The sequence below is a fragment of the Anolis carolinensis genome, chromosome 1 (assembly GCF_035594765.1).
Source record: "Anolis carolinensis isolate JA03-04 chromosome 1, rAnoCar3.1.pri, whole genome shotgun sequence".
In the NCBI taxonomy this organism is placed as follows: Eukaryota; Metazoa; Chordata; class Lepidosauria; order Squamata; family Dactyloidae; genus Anolis; species Anolis carolinensis.
In genome coordinates, this window is record NC_085841.1 from 78,834,061 (window position 1) to 78,859,445 (window position 25,385).

Genomic DNA, 25,385 nt, shown 5'->3' on the forward strand with positions numbered 1-25,385 from the left:
AACAAAGACAAACACAGGCTCCGAGCTGGCCTCAAACTCATGACCTCTTGGTCAGAGTGATTGGTCTCAGCTGGCTGCAGTTGGCTGCTCACCAGCTTGCGCCACAGCCCAGCACAGCCATTTCCCCCTCCCTCTTCCTCCCACCCCTCCCTCCAGGAACAGATTTGACTCTACTCATTGATTTGTATTGTTTGTTTGATCATGAAGATTTTTTGGTTCAATTCCTTATAATTTTCTTTCCCCTTCACTATGCCTATAAGTTCTTTCCACTTCAATTCCCAGTTCTCCTTTGGATGACCATTCATATATTTTGTTCTCCTTTCAGTTATGTAGTCTTGGAGCATATATATTGATAAATATTTGAGCCATTTTTAAAATTCCCATTTCCCTTCATCTTTCCATTCTAAGCCAACTGTTGCTTGGATAGTTGCTATAATATATTTTGCAATTTCAGCCTGGTTTTTATTCCTCCCATTACCCTTAATTTTTCGGTAAAGAATTGTTTACAAGAAAATGCTTTCAAAGATACAGCATTACATGAATACAGAGACATATAGTTTTATACATTTGGCAGCTATTCAGACAGCTGCTCCCACCCCAAGGCTGAAAGAGAGGCTGGTTTGGATCCACATCCTGATTGGCTCTGATGCTGTTTCCACCTCCATGTGGAGATTCCCTCTGGCAGGGAGGAGATGATGGTGGATTGGTCCAGGAGGGCCAGTCAGTTGTGGGAGATGTCCCCCTGGAAGGGGATGAGTTTCTGAATATCCTAATTGTCCAGTTTCAGGTGATGGGGAAATGTCTTGGAAAAACAAAGTTGAGGGGTCCCAGGAACAAAAGGCGATGATCTCTTTTAATCAAGCCTCAGATTTGGAATAAAAAGAATCTGCAAATGTACATATCCTGGGCTTCCGCTTCCACAGTCAGCAATTTCTCACCCCAAGTGAGATACTTGGCTGAAGAAACATCGACTGGCTTTATCAGATCAGGCATGGAAACTGTCTATTATTCTACATGTATACACAATGGATCTTGATTCTCACTTTTTCAGGGATAGTTGGGGGGGGGGGGGATATCAGCCCAGCCTCTCCTGTTCCAGGAAATGTCTCTGCAGGGTGGCTGAAAGGTGAAGACTTCTGAGACTCAACTTGGCATAAATCATATATATTATAGACACATCTAGGGATAGAGATAGCAATGAAGGATGCAAGGTAAGAAGAAATTTGAAAGAAAGATATATTTTATTAAGAGCTGGAAACAATATAGTCTTTATGAGGGAGTTGCTTCTGGTCTGCTGCCAATATACTTTTTCTCCAAAATTATGGAAGTCTAGAGAAGAATAAAAAAAATAAAAAATATGTTTTTATTTTGATGTCTTTGGGAAACTACATAATTGTAGTGGTGGTGGTGGTGTTGGATATCATGTTTCACAACACTACCCCAGACCATTAAAACGTTGTGAAATATACATATGTTTTTGCATTTGAATGATAACTATAAGAAAAGACACTCTGTTTGAAATGGGAATAAAAAAATAAGCACCATTGGACATCATGTAGAATAACTGAGAAAGGTTCATTGGTGAAGTACTAATAAAATTTAGAGCAAGCCTCAACCAAACATTCACTCCAATCATTATTAGTAGCTGTCTGATACTTGTTTTCAGAAATTGCTATCATTGAGAATACTGTTCGCTGACATATGAGTATGATGAATTGTGAAGTTGTGGCATATGCTTTCATGCAAAACTGCAAAAATCATTAAAAAATCATTAAAAAACTGCCTTGTGTTTTTTCTTACATCCTTAGATGTTTTATTTCAGCAAATGAGTAAATTCATATTAAATATAACTTTAAGTGAAATCCAATGGCATTTTATGAGTATATGCATATGTTTCCTTATTTTATTTCTACTGTTTTAACTCTCCCACAAACTTTCTCAGACATTTGGCTCAAACAAAATCCATAAGCCTTTAAATAAGCACAACACAATCAGTGTAGTGTAGTAGTTTGCGTGTTGGACTCTGGAGACCAGGCTTTGAACCTATCAAAGAATTAATTTTTTTATTTATTAACAACATTTATATTCCACCTTTCTCACCCCTAAGGGGACTCAGAGTGAAGCACAACATATATACAGCAAACATTCAACACTGGAACATAAAATAAACCATAAATATACATAAACACTAAAATCAGTTATCTTCACAGTAAAGAAACCCACTGGATGGCCTTGCACAAGTTACACTGTCTCCGCTTCAGAAAAGACAATAGCAGCTGTCCTCTAATCAAATCACATCAAGAAAACCCTGTGATAGGTTCACTTTAGGGTTGTCATAAGTCAGATAGGATCTGAAGGCACATGACAACAAATACTTGGAAACAAAAAAGTGTGATCAGGGATGCATCACCCCCACCCAGTCTGCTGATATAGAGCATGTTCTCCAAATTTCTTTTGTAAGACAAGAACTGCTGTTCTAAGCTTGGGCATCCTTTCTGCCTGGACATTTTTCTCAGCCAGCTATAACTGACTGCGACTATCACATGGGCTAGAAACACATCACATTGTGCATTCTCAAGCCTTTCGGAAATCCATTCCTGCCAGTTTCCAGGAAAGATTCTATGGTTAGTTGTTCTCTCCATTAGCAGCATAACCTCCATAATTTGTCAAGCTCCTGTTGATATTAAAAAGTTATTTAATCCAAATTCACTTGATGCGCTTACTGAATTGGGATGAACAGTGGATAGGAAGACAACTAAAATTTTCTCCTGATCCTGCAAGGGGTTTTGAGAAGATGAACTGGTGATAATCATCTGTGAACTGGGGAAGAGTTATATAGTGCTTTTTAAAGAAATGTGGATATATAGGATAAAAATATGCAGTGGTTATACAACTTGAAGAAGATGATGGGAGGACTGGATTTCTTACTCCATAAAAAAGAGCAAATGTGGAGTTATGTCAACAGGAAATTGTCTCTCCCAGGGGAGTGGAACATCCAGCCTGTGGATCTACAGTAATTCAGTTTACAAGAAGTCCCAATCCTTCCTGTGGAATCACAGTGGGGACCTCTTTTACTAAAATTCTCTCCTTGGGGAACCTGATCCCATATCATCACATTTCCAACCAAACAGAGAGCAGGAATGGTGACTTCTCCAGCTGATTCTGAGAATTTAATGGGAAGTGTTGCCCACTCCACATTTTTCAGTGCTGGCAGCAGGAGTATTCTTGCAACCAATGCTTTGATTTGAAAATGCCCTCCCTTACATTCTCCCTGATGGAGAAAAGTCTATGGTGGGCAACAGGGCTGTAGCCAAGGGGGGGGGGTTATAGGGTTCACCCCCCCCCCAAATGTCAGCTTTTAAAAAACCTGGTTTACTTATGAATTTTAACTGATTAACCAAATTCCCATGAGTGTCCACGGAAGTTTATCTGTCTTAAGTGTCCATTGAAGTTTATCAATATGGTGGGAATGTGACAAAGTACAAAAATTTTATAACAAGGTAAAGAAGGAAATAGAAGATATAATAGGACACAAATTGGTATTGGAAAATAAAGAATTCTTCACCAGGAAATTAGACAAGAACGAAAACATGAAGGATTGGGGGGAAATTATAAAATACATGATAGCTACCACTCAAGCAACTGTTGCCTTGGGTTGGAAAAAGCAAAGAACGTGGGAAGTTAAACAATAGTATGGATATCTAGCTGATTTTATGCTCCAGGATTACATTTTTGAAAGGAGAACAATATACATCAGGCCAAATCAAGAAGAACTGGGATCTGAAATGGGGAAGATTGATAAAGTCAAAGGAAAAGGAAAATATAAAGAACTGAACCATTCTCTTTTTACAATTGATTCATTAAAATAATATCTGAATGAAAGAAAGTACTGTTCCCAGAGGGTGGGGGGAGGGGAGAGGGATGAAAAACCAATAGACACAAGTGGGAGATAAAGGTGGAATTAGAAAGGATAATGTTACTAAGAATATATCATTCGATATGTATATTGAAATGGTGATGGATTTTGATATTATTCTACCTGTGTTTACAATAAAAAACATATTTAAAAAGTTTATCGATTGAGCCTGAATTCTAAATTATTTTGTGTTATGGAACTACTCTTCATGATTCACTAAAAGAAAATTCAATCCCCTCCCCAAATGTTTTTCTGTCTATGGTGGGCAAAGCTTCCAGGAGTCAGGTACCAGATGCACTGGCTGTTATTCACAGGTCTATAAAGAAAAACAAACTTTTCTCCTATATTGTAACTGTTTTACTGTGTTTTTTGGGTGTTGAATTCAAAGAACATAATAAGAATATACTTTCACACAATTTCTTTCACAAATTGAATTACTAATTTTCTTTATGATTCTCAATTTTGCAGGCGCGTGTTATGGACAACTTTGGTCCCCTGCACCTCCTTTCGCAAGGAGAAGCAAAGCTTTAGTGCTGGATAGAAGCAAACAGAAATAGTGGTCATGGAGGTTAATACATGATTGTGTTGTTAGGAATTTGACTACACATACCATATATGATCCCATCTGTGTAGAATTAGAAAGTTTGAGGATCTAGTCTGACACTCAAACCAGTTCCTCATCGCTGGATATACCCTGAATGTCAGTAGAGTTTCCACTCATCTGAATCAACTCAATATTAATGATTTGTGAAGGAAAATACAGGAGAAAACCTGTGTGTAACCTACCAGTCTCATACTAGACATGGTAACTATTCAAATGCAGTTGACCTTTACTATGATGATTTCATTTAACATTTTAGTATTTTCAATAAAATTCAAGGTTTTTAAAGAACATGATTAAACTAACACACCAGATGAAACCCAGAGCAAACAGACTTTCAGTAACCTAACTAAATCTGTGAAGGAACATTTGAGACAGTGAGGGTGGGGGAGTACACATTGTCTGGGTTGAAACCACACAGCAGAAACTCCATACATTTTCCATACTGAACACAGAGATTAGTTCAAAACAATGACTCACATGTAGACCCAAATATGCTTATTCCATCCTCACTGAGAATTCCCATACGGGACTTTTCTGCATGAATAGGTTCTCCTTATCACGTCACACACCTTCCCCTCAAAGGAATCTTATTGTCATAGGAATGTCAAATCACATTTGCAAAGCATTCAGAATACAGCATCTTAACCTTAGAAATGCCTTTTAAAATCTCCCATATATAGATTTGTTGCCGTAACCTTTTTGCAACTGCTCTTGGCATTTGATTTTTTCAAGTGACTGGATGCTGAGATCTATGCAAAACTGAGTGAAATCCCTCATGTCCTTGCAACTTTGTGAATGTTTTGATGTTTCTGTCCCCTAATTTTTCCTCTAAACAATAATTCTTTGGATACTGTGTGTCTGTGTTGTTTGTATCCCATATGCAAGAACAGATATCTAGACAGACTCGGTTTATAAGGAGGAAACATTTATCTCCTGCAAAACTATTGTCATATATGTCAATATGTCCCACTACTAAGGAAAACATAGTCCACCAGTCATGTAGGACCATCCATAAGAAGCCCAGTGAAACTCCTGGTTTTTCTGCCTACTTGGAACTGCAAAATAGAGCCCACAGATCCAAGAATCAGTAGCTAGAAACAATGTTGAATCCAAGGAGATCACTGGGCAGGATCAGAACTTTGAACTTTAAATAGGAGGTGTGTTTTTACTAGAACTTCTAGAATTCCCCAGCCACCTGGACAAGTTAATTTCAATTGTTCTCTTCTTGATCTCTGATTTGTTTTTACCTCTACTACCCTTTTACTTCCCTTCCTCTGACTCTGGATGCAATCTTTCAAAGCTTAGGTAAAGGTAAAGGTTTTCCCCTGACATTAAGTCCAGTCGTGACTGACTCTGGGGGTTGGTGCTCATCTCCATTTCTAAGCCGAAGAGCCGGCATTGTCCGTAGACACCTCCAAGGTCATGTGGCCAGCATGACTGCATGGAGCGCCGTTACCTTCCCGCCGGAGCGGTACCTATTTATCTACTCACATTTGCATGTTTTTGAACTGCTAGGTTGGCAGGAGCTGGGGCTAACAGCGAGCACTCATTCCGCTCCCGGGATATGAACCTAGGACCTTTCGGTCTGCAAGTTCAGCAGCTCAGTGCTTTAACACACTGTGCCACCACCAGGGGCTTAGCTACTTTGAATCTCCTTTGTGGAAAGAAAAAAGTGGAGTATAAATAAACACAATAATAATAATAATAATAATAATAATAATAATAATAATAATAATAATAATAATAATAATTGCTTAAAGGAAGAATGTAAACCTGGTAAAAAATTTGCTTCATCTCTTCACTTTTATCATTGCTCAAGGAGGGCAAAGAACAGACAGAAGAGCTGTGCCTACCACTAAGCAGAGAGGAATGTCTAATCCCAGGTAGCAGATTTGGTCTGCCAGTTAAGTATAACTATTGTTAGTAATTAATTTTGTTATTATTATAGTCCACCTTTTCACTAGTGGCAGAAATGCTTATTAAGTTTCTCTGCCTTGGGTTTTAAAATAACTTGGCTGACTTTGGGCAGGATGCACCTTGACTTGAATGAGTGTGGAGAGCCATTTGCTGCTTTGCCTCCAACACCAATATTATTTTGACAGCCCTCGATAGGCAGAGGAGGAAGAAGCAGGAGATTCTAAAATTGTTAACTCGCTACAGGGAGCACACAACTTCAATGTTGCATTAGCTCTGCTGGCTGATGGTCCGTTTCTGGGTATAATGCACAATGTGGATGATGACTTATAAAGACCTTTATGATTCAGATACAGGTCATTTGAAGGACCATATTCTCCCATACAAACCTGCCGGTGTTTTGAGATCTTCTGGGAAAGCCTTTATTTCTGTCCCATCACCTTCACAGGTACGTAAATTCCAAGGACCCTCTGCATAAAATTGTAGATTTTTTTCTTCCTCTTTTTGCCCTCTTCTTGCCAGACTACAATCTCTTGGCCACGCTCTTCAGTCACATGAATTCTGGTTTTCAACTGTTAAGTGTTGGAGGGTATGCCAACACAAACCTCTGTGCTTCCCTGAGTCCCTTTGGGGAGCTAGTACAATAATAGTTTGATTATTATTGCAGCCAAAATTCCCTTTTCCATGACCACTGAAACTTATGTGACACCATTGAAGAACAAGAGGAGTTGTTTCAACATCATGAAAAGCAACACTAAGAGCATTGTTTTGGCCTAATTGAGCATTCTGTTATATGCTGTTTTGCCATATGTGTAGTGATAACCTTTTAGAAAACCTTTTTATACAGATCAGTTAACAACTGATGAGGACTGAATATCCTACGTTTGATTTGTTGTTCTGAAACAGCGCAATTGCTGTGTTCTGGCTTTTTGTTAATAGCTGTACCAACTGCAATCTCAAATCTGGTCTTCTTATCCAACCACCGTTTTTTTTTAAAAATCCTTCATTTCTTGTTTACAAGAAAGAAAACTAGAGCAGAAGTTGGGGCTCTGGATTGATGTGTAGGAAAGCAGTGTTGTACTAAATTTTGATGTGTTTATGTTCATTATGGTAGTCCCCATAGCCTTAATGAGACTCTAGTTATTCTAGCATGAGAACTAAATCACATCAATAAACCCATTTCAGCAGTTTTCACTTTCACCAGTTTTCACCACAAAACAATATTGATGATCCAGTTCTTCTTTGAACCATAGACTCATAGAATCATACAGTCGGAAGAGACATTGTGAGCCATCCAGTGCAATCCCCTGCCAAGAAGCAGGAAAATCGCATTCAAAGCACCACCATCCAGCCTCTGTTTAAAAGTCTGCAAAGAAGCCTCCACTATACTCCAGGGCAGAGAGTTCCACTGCCAAACAGCTCTCATAGTGAGGAAGTTCTTCCTGATGTTCAGGTGAAATTTCCTTTCCTGATGTTTGAAGCCATTGCTCTGCGTCCTAGTCTCCAGGGCAGCAGAAAACAAACTTGCTCCCTCCTTCCTATGACTTCCCCTCACATATTTACACATGGCCATAATGTCTCCTCTCAGCCTTCTCTTCTGCAGGATAAACATGACCAACTCTTTAAGCCATGCCTCATAGGGTTTGTTCTCCAGACCCTTGATCATTTTAGTCACCCTCCTCTGGACACATTCCAGCTTGTCAACATCTCCCTTAAGCTGCAGTGCCTAGAATTGGACACAATATTCAAAGTGTGGTCTGACCAAGGCAGAATAGAGGGGTAGCATGACTTTCCTGGATCTAGACACCATGCTCCTATTTATGCAGGCCAAAATCCCATGAGATTGTTGGCTCATGTTCACCTTCCTTTCCATGAGGACTCCAAGATCTTTTTCACATGTATGTACTGCTGTCGAGACAGGCGTCCCCCATTCTGTATCTTTGCATTTCATTTTTTTTCTGCCTAAGTGGAGTATCTTGCATTTGTCCCTGTTGATGTTCATTTTGTTAGTTTTGGCCCATCTCTCTAATCTGTTAAGATTGTTTTGAATTCTGCTCCTGTTTTCTGGAGTAATGGCTATCCCTCCTTCGTACAAGGACAGCAATTAAGCAGTAAAATTTAGGAAGATGGCAGATCACATTGCTCATATCCTCCAAGGTTTCACAGAGGAAAACTGAGATACTATCAGCCATACCAGAGTGTGATCAAGATGGCAAAGGTTATTGAGGAAAACCAAACAAACAAATAGGCTTCAGCAGTTTGCTTTTTGATTGACCATACTGGAAAGGGAAAGGTTCCACCCTCTTTCATCCATCTCTCCCTTCTAAATTTACTCTTGTGCTTCAAACTGTTTCAAGCAACTAAAATAAACTGTAGGCAAGGAGGGATGGGAAGAGGAGAGGCAATGTTAAAAGCAGCTGAAAAAGTGGACCAGAAAGGATTAATTGGGACTGTCTCTGTCAAGCTGGGATAGTTGGAAAGTATACAACATTATCCCAACTTGACTGCAATACTGATGGGTAGCTTTGCAGGCTTGTTGTGTTAATAGTCAGGAACAGGATTAAACATGGAGCTTGGAATATGAACAAACGTAAAACACATTGGTCTTGATTTAAACTCTGTCACACATTTCTCATTTTAACAATATAAATACAATAATATGCACAGTTAGAGGCAAACATATTTCCAAATTTAGTCCAAGGGAGTTTGTTCATCATTGATTTTAGCTTTCTGTTCTTTATTCCAACTGGAAGTTATATAAAAGGAAAAAAAATACCCAAGAAGCAATAATTCTAGTTGCTCCTCCATTATAATATAGCACATCACATAACCACTTTCTAATGACAACAAATTAAAGGATACAATTAAGAAGCTATTACCATGTTTAATTATTTTCAGGGACTAGGTAGTGCCAAAGGGACATAATAATTCTGCTGACTTCAAAAGTATTATCCTCATATGGACCTAGTTAATGAATTATTTAATGGGCATTTCATAAAAATTTTAAGAATGTTCACTTTCAGCAGTCTACCAAGAGGAATGTGGAATTCTTTTCTTTGCAAAAACAGCTCGTATCCTCTTGTGTCCTACCACAGATGATTGGGATTTGTTGTCATTCATAAAGTAACATATTCTTAATTCGCAATTCATGACAGATTATTGTGCGGACATTTAAAAAGTAATTTCTGTCAAAGTTTTATAAATCAAAAAGGTATATGTGATGCTAGTGAAGATCTTAATTAGGAATGTAATTTCAGATGTCAGTAAAATTGGAGCTTGTCTCAATGAGATCTGTTTCAGATAAAATGGTGGAAATAATCATATTAAGATGTATATGTCTTTTTATAACTCATGCTGATAGTTCATAATTGCCGATTTTTGTCATCCATTGTCTTGGAACCTCATGCTGTCTGCTTGAAAACATATATAAAATTCTTCTCCCACCTCCAACAGGAATGATATTTTACAAACAAGTACAAACTACTGGATGTTTCTAATCATGTGCAGAGTACCTCTTGTTTTGTAAAGAGATGCTTTAGAGATGACATGATAGTTATGTTTAAATATTTGAAAGTATGTCAAGTTGAAGATGGAGAAACTTGTCTTCTGCAACTCCAGAGACTAGGATACAGAGCAATAGATTCAAACCAAGTAAAAAGAAATTCCATCTAAACATTAGGAAGAACCTCCTGTTTGACAGTGGAATATGCTGCTTTGGAATGTGGTCGAATCTTTTTCTCTAGAGCTTTTTAAACAGAGGCTGGATGGCCTCTGGATGTCAGGAGTGCTTTAAGATGTGTTTTCTTTAATAATAATAATAATAATAATAATAATAATAATAATAATAATAATAATTTTATTCCTTACCTGCCTCTCCTCATGGATTGAGGCGAGTTGCTGCAAAATTAAAACACATATTTATTTATTTATTTAATTACAGTATTTATATAACACCCTTCTCACCCTGAAGGGGACTCAGGGTAGATCATAATGTACATATACATGGCAAACATTCAATGCCATTAAACATACAAAATACAGAGAGAGAGAGAGAGAGAGAGAGAGAGACAGACAGACAGACAGACACAGAGACACACAGAGAGAGACAGAGACAGAGACAGAGACACAGAGGCAATTTAAAAATTTCCAGCTTCCGGCGTCATGAGGGTATGCTCGATTCTGGCCACATACACAATGTAAAAAAACCCTATAAATACACACATTAAAATGTATTTCTACAAACGATAATATTAAAATGTATTTCTATAAAATACATATTAAAATACACAGAACAGAGATTAAACACAAGACACGAGTTTAAAATTCATGCACGAGACTGGCTGGGTAGGCCTGCCAGAAGATATAGGTCTTTAGATGGTTTTAAAATTCTGACTGCTGATCTAGCTGTTGGAGCAATTCCGGCACATCATTCCACAGTCTTGGGGTGGCTGGTGAAAACGTCCTCTGGGTGATGGTTATGGCACATGGTTGGACCAGGTGAGCCTTTTGGTTTCTTTCAACTCTGATGTTATGATTCCATCTGGAGTCTGCCTGAGCATCTAAAGCAATCAGACATATTTTATCTAATTCCTCAGGTATGTTCCTCAAATAGAGAGGTAAGTAAGGTACTGATAACACATAAGTATAACCTGTAAGCCTCTGTGTTTTGATGGTTCTCCATGTGCCATGCTATCATTAACAACCTTCTCACATGCTATCATTAACAACCTTCATATCTCAGGTATTTATGGGCACAATTGGCAAAAGAATCTTGAGATCTGTCGTCCAAAATTAACATTTCTAAGTTCGCTTGAGAAACGTCCACCTCTGTTATTTTACTTATATTTGTTGTGTTTTATCATCTGTGTCCTTTATTGCATATATTGATGTTCTGCCCTTTGATGAAAAGGGGGTTATAAAGAAATGTTGTTGTTGTTGTTGTTTGAAGAGTTGTCTTTAAATAGTGATACTGACTTCAAAAATTAGATCCCAAAATTATCAATTATGAGATGTGGCTCCCCCGGGGCATACAGTAAGACAGCCTTGCCTTTTTCATTTGTCCTGTAGTAACCTTTTCATTAATTACTTTTGAATTTTACCCCACCACACCTTGAACTTTAGGATATAATCCCACTATTATCACAAAACCCCTCACAATGTATTGGGAACACTCAGGAAGGAGGTACACAGTGGGTTTGTGCAAGAGCCTTTGTGTCTTTTTCTATCTTGCCCTGATATGATCTGAATTATTCCTGGGAATGCTTCCTCATCTCTGTAACCAAATTAAATTTCCCGATGGGGTTCCCATTTAAATGACCAATATCCTGAAACACTCTTTGTCTCTTTCGACTGGGACCCATTGTATTAACTGGAGCTGAGATATCAAGACCCATTTCAGACCATTATCGATTGCTCCACTGCATTCCTTTCTAACTGCCCCGCTCTCATGGGCAGATAAATAAATTCACAGTCTTCAAAATAATCCAGTGACAGTTTATTAAACTATCCCACAATTGCAGGGACCAACCAGCAATAATGTTGGATGGAGCCCTGAACCAATCTTGAAGCAGATCATAGCCAGACACTTTCTCAATCAATCAGGAGCTATCGAGGAATTCTTCAAAAGCTGTCAAAATGCATTAGATGTACCTATTTATTCACAACTCTGGTGTGCCAGTTCTTTGGAGTGCTGTCTCTGCTAATATCCTCTCTGGCCTTTGAGAATAAAGTCTCTAATTTTGCCTTTAACCTGTTTGTGTCTTGATACAAACTTGATACGCCAGGCTCCAAACCCCTTGGTTCTTGCAGAAACTGAAATTCACATAACAGTCTGCATATCTGAACTATAGCAAATGTACTAGGCTGGGAAAGAAATCCAGTTTCCATTGACAGGTTATTTTAATTTGTTTGCTAAACAAACAAAGTCTGTATTTAGTCAGGACAAAATGAAGGCAACTAAGGGCAAATAGGATATTCTTGGGATGAAATATTAAAAAGAAGGGAGCACAGCAGCAATTTCTCATTGCTGAATATAAAGGCTTCTTTCCTGACCTGGCTGAATTATTATGCAAACTGAATTATTAGTTCAAGCAATTATTTGTTCCTTTGCCCATTTGGTACAAGCATAATAGTTTCCATGGCTTTCTGTTTATTCCTCAGGCTCAAGTCTCGGGGGCCCAACTGACATCTGTTGCTGGGGAAAATACACAAATGCACTCTCTCATTTGCATTCTCCTTCCTCAGTCTCTCTTTCTCTCAGACACATACATAACCCAGTAAGATTATTTTTCTCGCTGTTACTCTACCACATAGACCTCAGTTACTATGAGGAAAGAGCTTTTATTTCTTCTGTAGCCAGCACAGGTGCCAAACCTGCCAAGTGCTGCTTAAGCTTAGCTCACAGTGTTAAGCATCTGATGATTTTAACAAGCTGAGAGAAGCTGTTCAAGTCATCTTGGTCATTGCAGCCGGCTGGTAATCCCTTAGGCTTACTCATCAGCAATTACTTGGCTTGCATCTGTCATATTTCATGCCAATTCTGTCTGAACAAAATCTGAAAGCCAGCTAGCTCAATATGCCAATTCAAATACACCAACGGGTGACATGAGTAGTCCTTCACAGAGGGTAGTCTCTGATGTGAAGACCTGTTCAGGCCAAATCCACTTGGAGAGAAAGGCTCTAGGGCTGGTCTGCAAGTAAGCTGTAGACAGTGGATCAAGTCAACATAGAGGTCACCAAGTCACAATCTTCATTTGCAACATTTAGAAGTTTAGTATTTCTGTTAAGAATAGAATACAGTTCAACTTCCTGTATCTACAGGAGATACATTCCTGGACCTCATTTGGATATGTGAAATCACAGATAATGCTAACGAATGTTGTTTTCAATGGAATGAACAATGGAGGTACTGAGAAGGAGGTATACCAGGCACAGGAGGATGTAAGTTATTCATGAATAAGTGGAACCATGGATATGTGGAACTACATATATCAATCCCCTCAGAGCCAGCCCTAGGTATTTTTCAATTGTAGGCGAAAAGAATTTTGGCGCCCCCCCAAACCAATCACTGAATAAGCGAAAATGTTGGATAATAAGGAGGGATTAAGGAAAAGCCTATTAAACATCAAATTACATTAAGATTTTACAAATTAAGCACCAAAACATCATGTTTTACAACAAATCAACAGAAAAAGCAGTCTCGACTGCGCCCCCATATGTTTTGCGCCCCAAGCGACTGCTTAATTTGCCTCATTGTTGGACCGGCTCTGAATCCCATGATTATGGGAGTCATACTGTAATTATTTCTACATTTGCTTTAATGTGTATAAATCTCTGGCTCTCCCTGCCCCTCCCTGCTATCCTTCTAGCAGGAGACTACAACCTTTTTATTCATCCAGGCTTTTAATAAAGGAGGTTTTAAGGTCAAATTGGGAGTGCTGTGGTCTTAGGTTTTTAATGAGTTTTAAGGGTTTTAACTATTTTTTTAATGTTGTTAATATCAAATTATATGTTTATGTTTGTATATGTTTAATAATAATAATAATATGTTTATATGTATATGTTTAGGTTTTAAACTGTATTGGTTTTACTGTCAACTGTTTTGAGTGTCTTTTTCAGAAAGAAAAGTATGGTACAAATAATAATAATAATGGTAATGATAATTCTTTGTACAACAACTAAATTCTTAAGACTCATGAATCATATCCAGGTAGAAGATACAGAATTGTGGGTCAACAAAGGCGCCTGGTGATGATCAGGAACTCTCTGGAGGGGCAGAAACAGAGGACCTCCAAAGTAAGGTAATCATGCAGTGGTGCTGAATTGGTTTTAGTCCCACTGGATGGTCTGGACTCCATCCCACCACCACTATGGGATAAAGACAGGCAAGGCAGATGCCCTTGGAACTCATCCTGAATATTGCTACTCTGGACCAACCTGAGACAAAATTACTTAGTTAAATACATATATTCTTACAACAAAGTTATAGATTGCAGTCTACAGCAATGTACAACAAAATTATAATTAGGGGGCCGTGGCTTGCGCAGCGAGTTAAACCGCCAGTTACAGAAGATCTTGCTGACTGGAAGGTTGGCAGTTCGAGCTGTGGATCGGGGTGAGCTCCTGTCGTCAGCCCTGGCTTCTGCTTACCCAGCAGTTCGAAAACAGCAATGTAAGTAGATAAATAGGTACTGCTTTGGTAGGGAGGTAAAACATGCCCCTGAAAATATGTGTGCATGGACAACAGGCTCCTCGGTGTGAAAAAATGAAACAACAACACCTCCCCATGACCGAGTTGAGCACAGCCGCCAGAAGCTGGAGATGAAGAAAGAGAGAAGCCTTGCCTTTGTTTATGTACTGTCTGTCTTGGTTGTCAATTGTATAATGGCATCAAATATTTGCCATATATGTGCCCTGTAATCCCTATGAGTCCTCTCGGGGAGATAGAGCGGAATATAAATAAAGTATAGTATTATTATTATTATTATTATTATTATTATTATTATTATTATTATTATTATTGGCATTATGATACGGTTAATGAAAAGCAGAGAATGATAGTAAGATAATTTCATTCTTTGAAAAAGTTCCAGTACACCAAGTTTATTTATTTAGCAATGTATTCAGTTTATTTAATGTTTTCTTTCTTGGTGGGATGTTGAACTGACTCAATAACACTAAGGTTTAATGAAACCTGTAATGTGAAAGAAGAGAAAATTGGAATGCTAAGAACTGAAGAAATCTCTTTAAAGTTAACAGCTTTGACATCCTGTTGTTTAATAAACAATATACAGTTCATGAAACTAATAGGTAGTTCCACAAAGCAATTTACTCAGCAAACTGAAAACTTCAGGACATGTTTGGCGAGCTGAAGCAATAACATTTGCACATGAAATTGGCCATCAGTGTTTTCAACAGAGAGGAAAACACTAAAGCATTATGAGCTACATGGTTATCGTTAGACCACATCATCCATGGCATAATGATTTTGAAGTCTGTAGGAACAAAATAACATTTAAAAACACAGCATCTTTCCTAACTTGGAACTGTAGGGCTAAGCAAACAATGCTGGAAGTGAAATATAATACTGTCAGAGTATATGTATTCACAATATCTGGATGAAAACTGAACAGAAATACATGGAATAGTTCATGGAGACTATGTCTATATAGAAGGGATCAAAGTAAACATACCATAATTAATGGTAGTAAATGTTGGTAAAGGACAAGTATATTGTGTAAATTTCCTTCTATTATCACATCTGAATTGGATAAGTTGCCTGTCAGTTCAAAACTGCTCTATACTCCCAGGGAATACGTAGGATTGCTGTTGGGTTTTTGTTTTATTTTAAAATGTGTATTATCTGGAATGAGCTTTCTTTCCTAATTTTTTATCTATTGTATCAGAAGCAAATTGAGGGTACAGTTATAACGTATTTAAAAACACAAACCAGTTAAAAACTTGGCATTATACTAAATGTCCTTTGACCAGAAACTGACCACTTCGAATGCCTCTGGTGTCGCTGTAATAAGATCCTTCATTGTTCATGTGGCAGGGCTCAGGCTGCGTTGTAGTAGGTGGTCTGTAGTTTGCTCCTCTCCACACAAGCATGTTGTGGACTCCACTTTGTAGCCCTATTTCCTAAGATTGGTTCTGCATCTTGTGGTGATGGAGCATGCTACTCTCAGTCTGTTCAGTGCCTTGCATGTTGCCCAGTCTTCTGTGTGCCCAGGGGGGAGTTTCTCATCCGGTATCAGCCATGGATTGAAGTTCTGGGTTTTAGCCTGCCACTTTTGGACTCTTGCTTGCTGAGGTGTACCCACAAGTATCTCTGTAGATTGTAGAAAGCGATTTCTTGAATTAAGACATTGAACTGAATACAATATCATCTTATTTGCACCTAGTGTCACACATTGTTTTAAGTTTCAGTGGTTTGTGATAATCAAGCTGTGGTAACTTAAATTTCCATAAATTGCTTGCCTTTGGAGCAACACTGGAATTTGGATTTTCCAAGTATTTGTTATGGCATCCTTTATGGGAAAACAACAACAACAACAACAACAACAACAACAACAACAACAACAATTTTATTCTTATATCCTGCCCCATCTCCCTGAAGGGACTCTGGTTGGCTCACATGGGGACCAAGCCCAGAATACAGCATGAAATACAATAGCAAAATGCATTTAAAACATATAAACATATAAAAGCACAGTTGTATGGGTGCTTCCATCTTGTTTTATTACAAATTGCATTTGTTATTTCAGATCTGATCAATTAGCCATTTTGGTTTTGGAGTTTTTAAATTTATTGGTAAGAGCTTACTTCCATATACATACTTGAAAGTAATTGCTTTGTTTCATACAATTTTTCATCATTTCTACACAGAGTAGAAATTTGTTTTGAGAGTAGCATGTTCTGCATCTAGGTTTCTCAGGATATATTTCTGTCTGCCTTCTTTTGTAAGCTGTTTTGTGGCCCTTGTTAGGAGAAAAGCAGGGTATAAATTAAATAAATGATAAATGATAAATAATAAGCATTATATCATATTATTTTACATACTGATATGTATCAAATATCTAAAACAAGATGAACTTTATCTATTGCCCACCGCCCTTTAGCAACCCCAGATAGCATCAGAGCCCTCAAAACTCTATTAAAATTAAAGAAGTTACCATCACTTGAGGAATGGTAACATTTTGTTTAACCCCTTTCTCATTCCCCATATCATCATCCTGTCTTTATGCCAGTAGTCAAGCAGTTTCCAAATGTAGCATATATTACCAAAAAGTAACATAATGAAAAAAGTAAAATATTATTAAACTATCACTAAATTTGAAGGAGCCCCTGGTGGTGCAATGGGTTAAATCTTTGTGCCAGCAGGACTGCTGACCGAAAGGTCGATGGTTCAAATATGGGAAGTGGGGTGAGCTCCCATCTGTCAGTTCCAGCTCCCCATGTGGGGACTTGAGAGAAGCCTCCTACAGGATGTTAAAACATCTGGGTGTCCCCTGGTCAAAGTCCTTGCAGAGGGCCAATTCTCTCACACCAGAAACGACTTGCAGTTTCTCAAGTCGCTCCTGACATGAAAAACACCTAAATTTTAAAAGCAGCTAAAAGCATGACCATTAAAGAAGAAAAAACAACAAAAATAATGAACAACACAATGAATTATGAAAGGCCCTTTCCCAAGAGCAATCAGCCCTCAAAGGCCTGCCAAAACAGGAAGGCTTTTTACTTGTCAGGTTAAACTCTCTAGGGCCCTTTCTACACTGCCATATAAAATCCAGATTATCTGCTTTGAACCAGATTATATGGCAGTGAAGACTCGTATAATGCAGTTCAAAACATATAATGTGGATGATCTGCTTTGACAATCTGGATTATATGGCAGTGTAGAAGGGGCCCAAGGGGAGAGTTGCAGAGACTGGGAGCAGCCACTGAGAGCGCACCCTATGTGTTCCCACTAGATGTACCCATGAGATCCCAAAAGATCTCAAAACACTGGCAGACTGGTATGGAAGAATATGGTCCAATAGAAAACCTGACCCTGACCATGTAGGCTTTATGGATAATAATCGGCACTTTGAACTGTAACTGGAAAACAACAGCAGTTAACAGAGCTGATGCAAAGAGGATACTTTGAGCTATCTGTTGCCAGTCCCAGTTAATAATCTGACAGCCTTTTTACCAGTCAGAACTCCAGAAATGGGATGCAAACCAGCCTCAAATCCCAGAAGTGTGTCATATGCAGACTGTATTTTGTAAGGAAAATATGGTGATGTGTTCTACTGTAGTAACAAAAAATGTGATCCCTAATACTGTTGCTTCCACTGTAAACATGTATTTCTTTCACATCAATTAGATATCACTTTAACTGCTGTCATGTCTGCACCCTGTGTTGATGATACACTAGAGCAGAGAATCTAAATGCTAGTGTAACTACAAATTTCAAGATTCTGCTGGATGAAGCCATGGAAGTTAAAGTGGTATAAAAGTGGGCTGCTGTGAGTTTTTCAGACTGTATGGCCATGTTCCAGAAGCACTCTTTCCTGACGTTTTGATGTCGAACATGACCCCCCTCCCCAATAAAAGATAGTAACTTATAGTTTTGCTAAGGACAAGTACATCAGCCTGGATAATAAAAGTTAGGTCTTGGTCAATTTGCAAAGGCAACAACAACAACAAGGACCCTTCCCATGTTAGATAGTATGTATGTTTAATCAAGGCTTTATGCCCTATGTTTCATATATTTATAGCAGAAGGTAACAAATTTATTACTGAAAACCATGCCACAAAAGTTATTTCACTTTTTTTCATTTGAGACACACCTGGGCTTGAGAATTAACGACTCTTCTAATGGGTTGTTGTGTGTCTTTCGGGCTGTGTGGCCATGTTCCAGAAGCATTCTCTCCTGACGTTTCGCCCACATCTATGGCAGGCATCCTCAGAGGTTGTGAGGTATGGAGAAAACTAAGCAAAGACTCTTCTAATCGTTTCCCATCTCAGTCAACGACTCACAAACAAAAGGGCCTCCCTTTTGAGCTGAGAAACATTTACATATCTAGGCTAAAGGTTAGCCCAGAAAAACATTATGCTTTATAATCTTTCCCTTGCAATTCATTTCCCATTTTATGAACTTTTATGAACCTATAGGCACCAGGGACCTTCCTTTTCCCCTTCCTCCTTGCATGCACCCCATTTTCCTTGCGTCATCCCAAGTCTCAGGGTACCCCAACCTGCCCCTTCGCCTGCCTGGGCAGAAAAGGAAAATTATGGGATTCCTCCTTAATCCCTTATGAATATGCTCCAAATGGTCATAAAGAAGATTGTGTTTGTCTACCTAAACCCATAAGGGATGCTGCGCTCCATATAATCCTCCCCATGTATGGGTTCCTACAGTATCCGCTATCATTTATTATTATTACTTATTATTTTGTCATTATTTACCTTTATTCTCTGTATAATATCCTTCCCCTTATAAATGGAGCATGATAACCTTAACCTGAACTCTGGTCAGCATGAGCCCCACCAGGATGTCCATAAAAGGTCAAGGGATTACAGGCATGAACTGTCATTGCCCACTATCTACAGTATACAATGGCTTTCCTTAGACTTTGGAGGACATTAATGTCAGGCCATCTTCAGGAAAATCCCCTGGACATCCTGAAAGCTGTTCACCATAAAAGACTCAATTTTCCTGGAAGGAAGAGGCAAGGCTTGACAAAAGCCACCTTTTCCTCGGACTTTGTGTCACCAATAATCCCATCACTGATCTTATGGACAGACTCCCATTCATGAAACTGGAAAAATCAATTGGAGAATCTACAAGACAGGTCCGGTTGAAGCGCCACAGGCGATCACCGGGCCATTTGGACAAAGGATCATCATTGAGTCACCTATAATCTTGTCATTTCCACATGTGTACTCTTTGCCTCTCCTGTTGCTGCACCTCCATCTCCCCCATTGGTCAGCAAGGGTGTGAGGTCACAGATGGGGCTCACGCGCACAAGCCCCCTAGTGGCTCCCCCTCCATTCTGACGTCAGAGCCAAACAGCGCAGAGCCGGCCGGTGGGTGGGAGGTGGGAAATTCAAAACTAGAAATGTTTTCACTATAAATGTATGACTGCATCATATTGCGACTGTCATCCTGTACCAGCTGGACAGGATAAAAGGCTCAGTGCTCTCTTCTTCACAGAACGTGGGTGAGATAATCTTTTTGGACAGGGAAATTCTGATTTGCTTCTCGGAAGGCTCACCAGATGTTACGCAACCCTCCTTGTAGGATTCAGCATGGGTCTCCTTCGCTAGAAGAGACCCTAAATTTTGAATTCTACTTCAGTTTCACCCACATCTATGGCAGGCATCCTCAGAGGTTGTGAAGTACACGGCGTTTGAAAAATAACTCCCTAGTTTTAAGTTAAAACACATTAAAACTAGGGAGTTCTTTTTCAAATACCCTGTATATTGGAAACTAAGCAAGGGAGGTTTATATATCTGTGGAAAATCCAAGGTGGGAGAAAGAACCATCACCTAGGTTAAAAAAACCCCACCACAATTAAAACCCTGGCAGACCATGCAAAAAGAATCTGCGAACCCCATCTTCTCCAAGGTGAACTGAGCCACCTAAAAAACCTCTGAGGATGCCTGCCATAGATGTGGGTGAAACATCAGGAGAGAATGCTTCTGGAACATGGCCATACAGCCCGGAAAACTCACAGCAAACCAGTGATTCTTGCCATGAAAGCCTTCAACAACACATTTGTATGAAAGTGTTCTAATTGTAGAGCATGAAAGAGAAAGAAAGAAGCATTCCTGGGAATTTTCTTTAGCCAAGTGGAAGATGCCAATCTTACATTTCAGTTTGTCAGTGTCCTATCTAGTTATTGGTCTCCTTTTCAGATGAACTAAGATGAAATCACAATGTGTCAGACTGTCTTATTTGATTAATTGTGATAATAACAAAAGTGTATATAACAGTATTCATAGTGTCAATTTGTCCTAAAACGAGTCAATTCCTCGCATTTCCCAAATGAACAATAAGGGCTGACAGGGTAACTCACAAAACACAGAAATCCACATCTGTCAATTGTTTCTTGTGGTAATGCATAACTATTTTCCATTTGTTCAAGAAAACAAAAGAAAAAATAAAGATCATTAGAAGCTTAACAAACAACATAGTTATAGAATGACAACTGCACAAAAGTATTTCCTTTATTTTGTGGTATCATGCTTTGCCCTTCATTCAAAGTCACATTTTGTTGTTGGCCAGAGTAGAGCTCTTTCATAAAGTAGCAGAGAAAATTGGAGATTTGCTTCGCCCTCCAAAATGTATTTGCATGACTGTTATGGAAACATATTGATAGTGCCTATGATTGTAAAAAGAAATCATTGACATATTTCTGTGAGGGTGAAATGAGGAATGTTTTTTAAAGTTATGTTTAAGAAAAAAGGTAAAGCTCCTCAACATTCTTCCAGAAGCCAGAGAGCAGTACAAAAGAATTGTGGAGGCATTGTGCCATTTGAGAGACTCAGGGTGCTTCCAGACAGCACAAAAATGCGGATTTTAAAAACCTGGGACCTGAGAACATGTCCCCACACAGACTGGTTGATCCCGGGATTGGGTCCCCCGCCATCCTCTGTATCGGAACAAGATGGAGGGCAGATGAGGGACATCCAGAGAAAGTTTTTTTTAAAAGTCACTCCATTATGCACTGAACCATACATGTGTACATGCAAATATCTTAATATAAATATAAACAGATTCATATGTGCTTATATGAGCTTCAGCACATAATAGAGTGATTTTAAAAAAAGCTTCTGTCAGATTTCTCTCTTCCCCCAATTGTTTATTTAAGCTCTGTATAATATTATAAAGTTTAAAATAAAAGAGTTTCAGAAAGTTCTAATTACTCTGTGTTCATGCTTCCTTTAAATCAGCTGTGTGTCCATTTCACAGCTAAATCAGCTGATCAGTTCTTTCCAGCTTTTAAAAAAGCGGACATGTGCTGGAGCAGTCACAGGGGAGAGGGAAAGAAATCACATGTTTTTCGCAAGTGCAGGGTATACAGTGATGCAAATATGCATATTTTCTGGCTGGAATTCGGATAAAAGGGTTGTTTTTTATCTTCCATGTTTTTCATCCTTTGCAACAAATTAGTGCAAATTTAGTGCTAGTGTCATGTAGCCATCCCTCTTTTAACTTGGGAAATCCTTTGTTTTAGCTGCTGTGTAGAAGGGCCCTCAGCTTTCAAGAGTTTGCAACCCATCAGCTGCGATTTGGGCATCACCTACGCTATCTCTTGCTGTAGTGTGGAATGGTACATGGCATGGGTCAAGTTGCGGGAAACAACTCAATGATGAAAGAGTCGGACCCGATTTATCTGACTGAGCAGCTTACATTTTTTCTTCAATTGCATCGTTTTTGTTAAACGGAACAGGGGGAAACGAATCCCTGTTATTGAACAGATTATAAAAAGAAACAAACTCTGCTGTGTAAATAAAACATAACACAATTCTCTTCTTTGATTGTGAATTATTCATTGAATTCTTCTGGGCATTTGTAAATTTTGCCTCTTTTCTTGCTGGGTTGGGGAAGTGGAGAGGGTGGTGATAGAATATCTGTGCAGACTTAATAACAAAGGTGTCAGCCGTGCATCACACTCTGCTGCTTACAGACGAATGTTACACACACGAATGTCACTGGAGATCTTTTGAATGGGTGAATTGCTAAATATCACCCTTTCACACTCCCCCAAGGCAACAGGAAACAAGATACTGAGAAATGAGCCTGGGGTTTGTCTAAAAATAGAGGGATAGGAGGTTTTATTCAGAGCTTTGAACTATGCCTATTTTTTTCTGCTTTCATGCAGAAGCAACATTTATTTCTTGAGAGGATTTTGATGAAATACATGTGGTCTGCAAATGCAACTATTTTAGGACAAATAAGACTTCTATAAGGCTAGTTTGGATAGCAAATTATTGGAGTCATTTCAAAGGCCGCTTGGTGATAGGACTCTGTTGTTTTTAACAATCATGTAAGAAATACTTCTAATACGTTATTTTAAAAAAACTGGGAGCTGCTGCTACACAGTGTGCATCATGACAAGGCAAGATCTACTTGCAAGTTTTCTTGCCACCAGAGATAGGAAGAACACCTGTGGCCCACTCACAACTATGGGAAACAATATAGCCTTACATCAGCAAAACCACACACCTCTGAACCTTAGGAGACATCTTTCTTTTATAATAAATAGGGAGATGGGAAAGAGTAGAAATCATCGAACAGCAGGGAAGAGGGCACAGACATTAAAAAAGTAAAAGGGGTTAAGATTGGGATCACAGAAGGACCAGGTGGAGCCCCAGGACTTGGGACTCTCTATTTCTGCAATAAACATTCCTATATCCATGTAGGGGAGGCAGGGATCATGGTGATGTTCAGGCTACACAAATTTATGGAGACTCAAACTAAGTTCCATTAATGCGCATATAAACACAGCAGATACTGAGCCATTTCTCTCCCCCTTCATTGACAGATGATTTAAGGCCTCTTGTATAAGCAAATGTGTACATTAATGCACATGGATATACAGTAAGGCTACTTCAATTATTATATTTAAAAATCCATTCATTTATTTAAAACCTCTGAGTACAATTGCCTATTGGAATCAATAAAGAATTAAACTGATCAGATAGCTTCATAAGTTCCTTTTGGAGTTACTCAGCTTCCTTTTATGGTACGGATTGGGTTATATGCAGTTCTGTTAGTTGTTTTATCCAAATAGTGAGCAAGAAATATTGTAGTTCAGGCTTGCCTTTTAACATTATTTTATGTTGGATCACAAGCTTTCAAAAGAGAACTCTTTTAATGTATTATTTCTGAAAGTAGCTGAGTTCACAAAAACTCTAGGCTCTTCTCCAGAAGACAATGATGTAATGATAACATAGATCACTTGCCAGCGAGTAGTTTTTTTTTAAAAGTACCCATCAAACATCTCATTAAGAGAGCTTTGCTTTAGCTTGGCTGCTTCTTTCTCTTGATAAGTTTGCTGATTTTATGTACCCACTAATTTTAAAACAGATTTGGAGATGTTGCTAAGATCTGATTCCAAAGCAGAATTTAACTTCTTCTCAAGCAGTTAAGGAAAGTGTTCCTCTGGCCTTTCTTAAAATGTTTCCCTTCTCCTTAACTCATATTTAGACAAAAATGAGTTGGGTTTACACTCCAAGAACTTGATTCCTTACATCTCACTGCTCTTCTTTCAGATTTAATTTAAGCAAATGCCAGTTACAGTCATGACTGCAGCATGACTGGTTTCACTTCTTGAGATTGGAAGGCAGATGGTGTCCCCACCCTATCCTCATGTGCCTTAAGGTGTGCAGTTTCCAAAACCAGCCAAATTATTTTGCACATCATCCAGCAAATCCAACAGGCAGCTCTCCCAGACTGTGGCAATAATATTAAATGACTAACCATCTGTGGTCATTTTGTCACATTGAAAATCTGCCTAGGCCTCTTGCCTCATTAGCCTTGTGTTGGTGCCAGGACTGCTCATGACAAGTATGATCATCCCAGCTCATGCTGGGAAGTGGTGATGGTACAGAAAGCACCTACTCATGAGGGGCAGGTGGGGCAGGGGAGAGATACTGTTGTAATTCACACAGATACGTGAGCACCTGAATGCTGAAATCAGTAGATTTTAAAGCCTTGGGGCTTGTTCTACAAAGTTACATGCCAAAACACAGTAGATGAGTTTTGTTTATTTCACAATTTGTCTTAAATTGCTTTAGCATGTTGATACAGCTAGTTTACCAATAAAGAAATCAATAATTCTATGTGAATGCATCCAATGGATATAGTTCAACCAGAGACCCAAATAAATGTTATCATTATGAAGAGGAATGGGGATGCCAAAAGGCTGAAATTATTTCATTCTCTTTACAGAAAGTGAAGATCATAAAGGTGTACCTACTAGGTAAGTTTGGGCAATTTTGAAAGGGCTGGGTGCCCTCTATGTATGGCATGGGCTGACCAAAATGCCAAAGCTGCAGGGAGGGGGGGGGGAATCTGGGACCGGGAATCTCTGCAATCTCATCTCTGTTTTTTTGATAAAAAATATTTTTAAGAATGCACAGGGTACATAACCTGTTTAAATGGTGAATCACTCTTCTTGATGTTTTACAAAAGGGGAAACTCAGCTCATTTTGTCAACAAGAAGCCAATCTGACCATCAGGGATGTAGTCTGGGGCCATAAAACCAACCATATGTGGCCTCAGGGTTGGATTTTGCCCATCCCTGACCTAGGATAACCATTATCAAGTACTGTCATTTTTTCTCTTGAGTGAGTAGTCATTAGGTAATGAACTGAGTGAATAATAGAATGTTAAAGTTGGGCCACCCCCTGAAATACAGAAAAAGCAAATCAAAACACCCCCAACAGATGGCCATCCAG

General features: G+C 38.8%; 1 protein-coding gene across 3 annotated transcripts in view; it reads right to left on the minus strand.

Moving 5' to 3' along the window:
- Nucleotides 1–25,385, minus strand: part of grm1 (glutamate metabotropic receptor 1) — a 255,315-nt gene that overhangs the window by 3,914 nt on the left and 226,016 nt on the right. Inside the window, exons 9-10 of one of the 3 annotated variants that reach the window (XM_062977628.1) lie at nt 10,302–10,331; nt 1,115–1,329 (exon numbers count right to left, since the gene is read on the minus strand). In XM_062977628.1, coding sequence (XP_062833698.1) covers nt 1,320–1,329; nt 10,302–10,331 — 40 coding nt within the window. In that variant the 3' untranslated portion in view covers nt 1,115–1,319. Of the gene's footprint in view, nt 1–1,114; nt 1,330–10,301; nt 10,332–15,189; nt 16,264–25,385 lie in introns of those variants that run through there. The other 2 variants (XM_062977613.1, XM_062977620.1) reach the window with 2 other exon arrangements.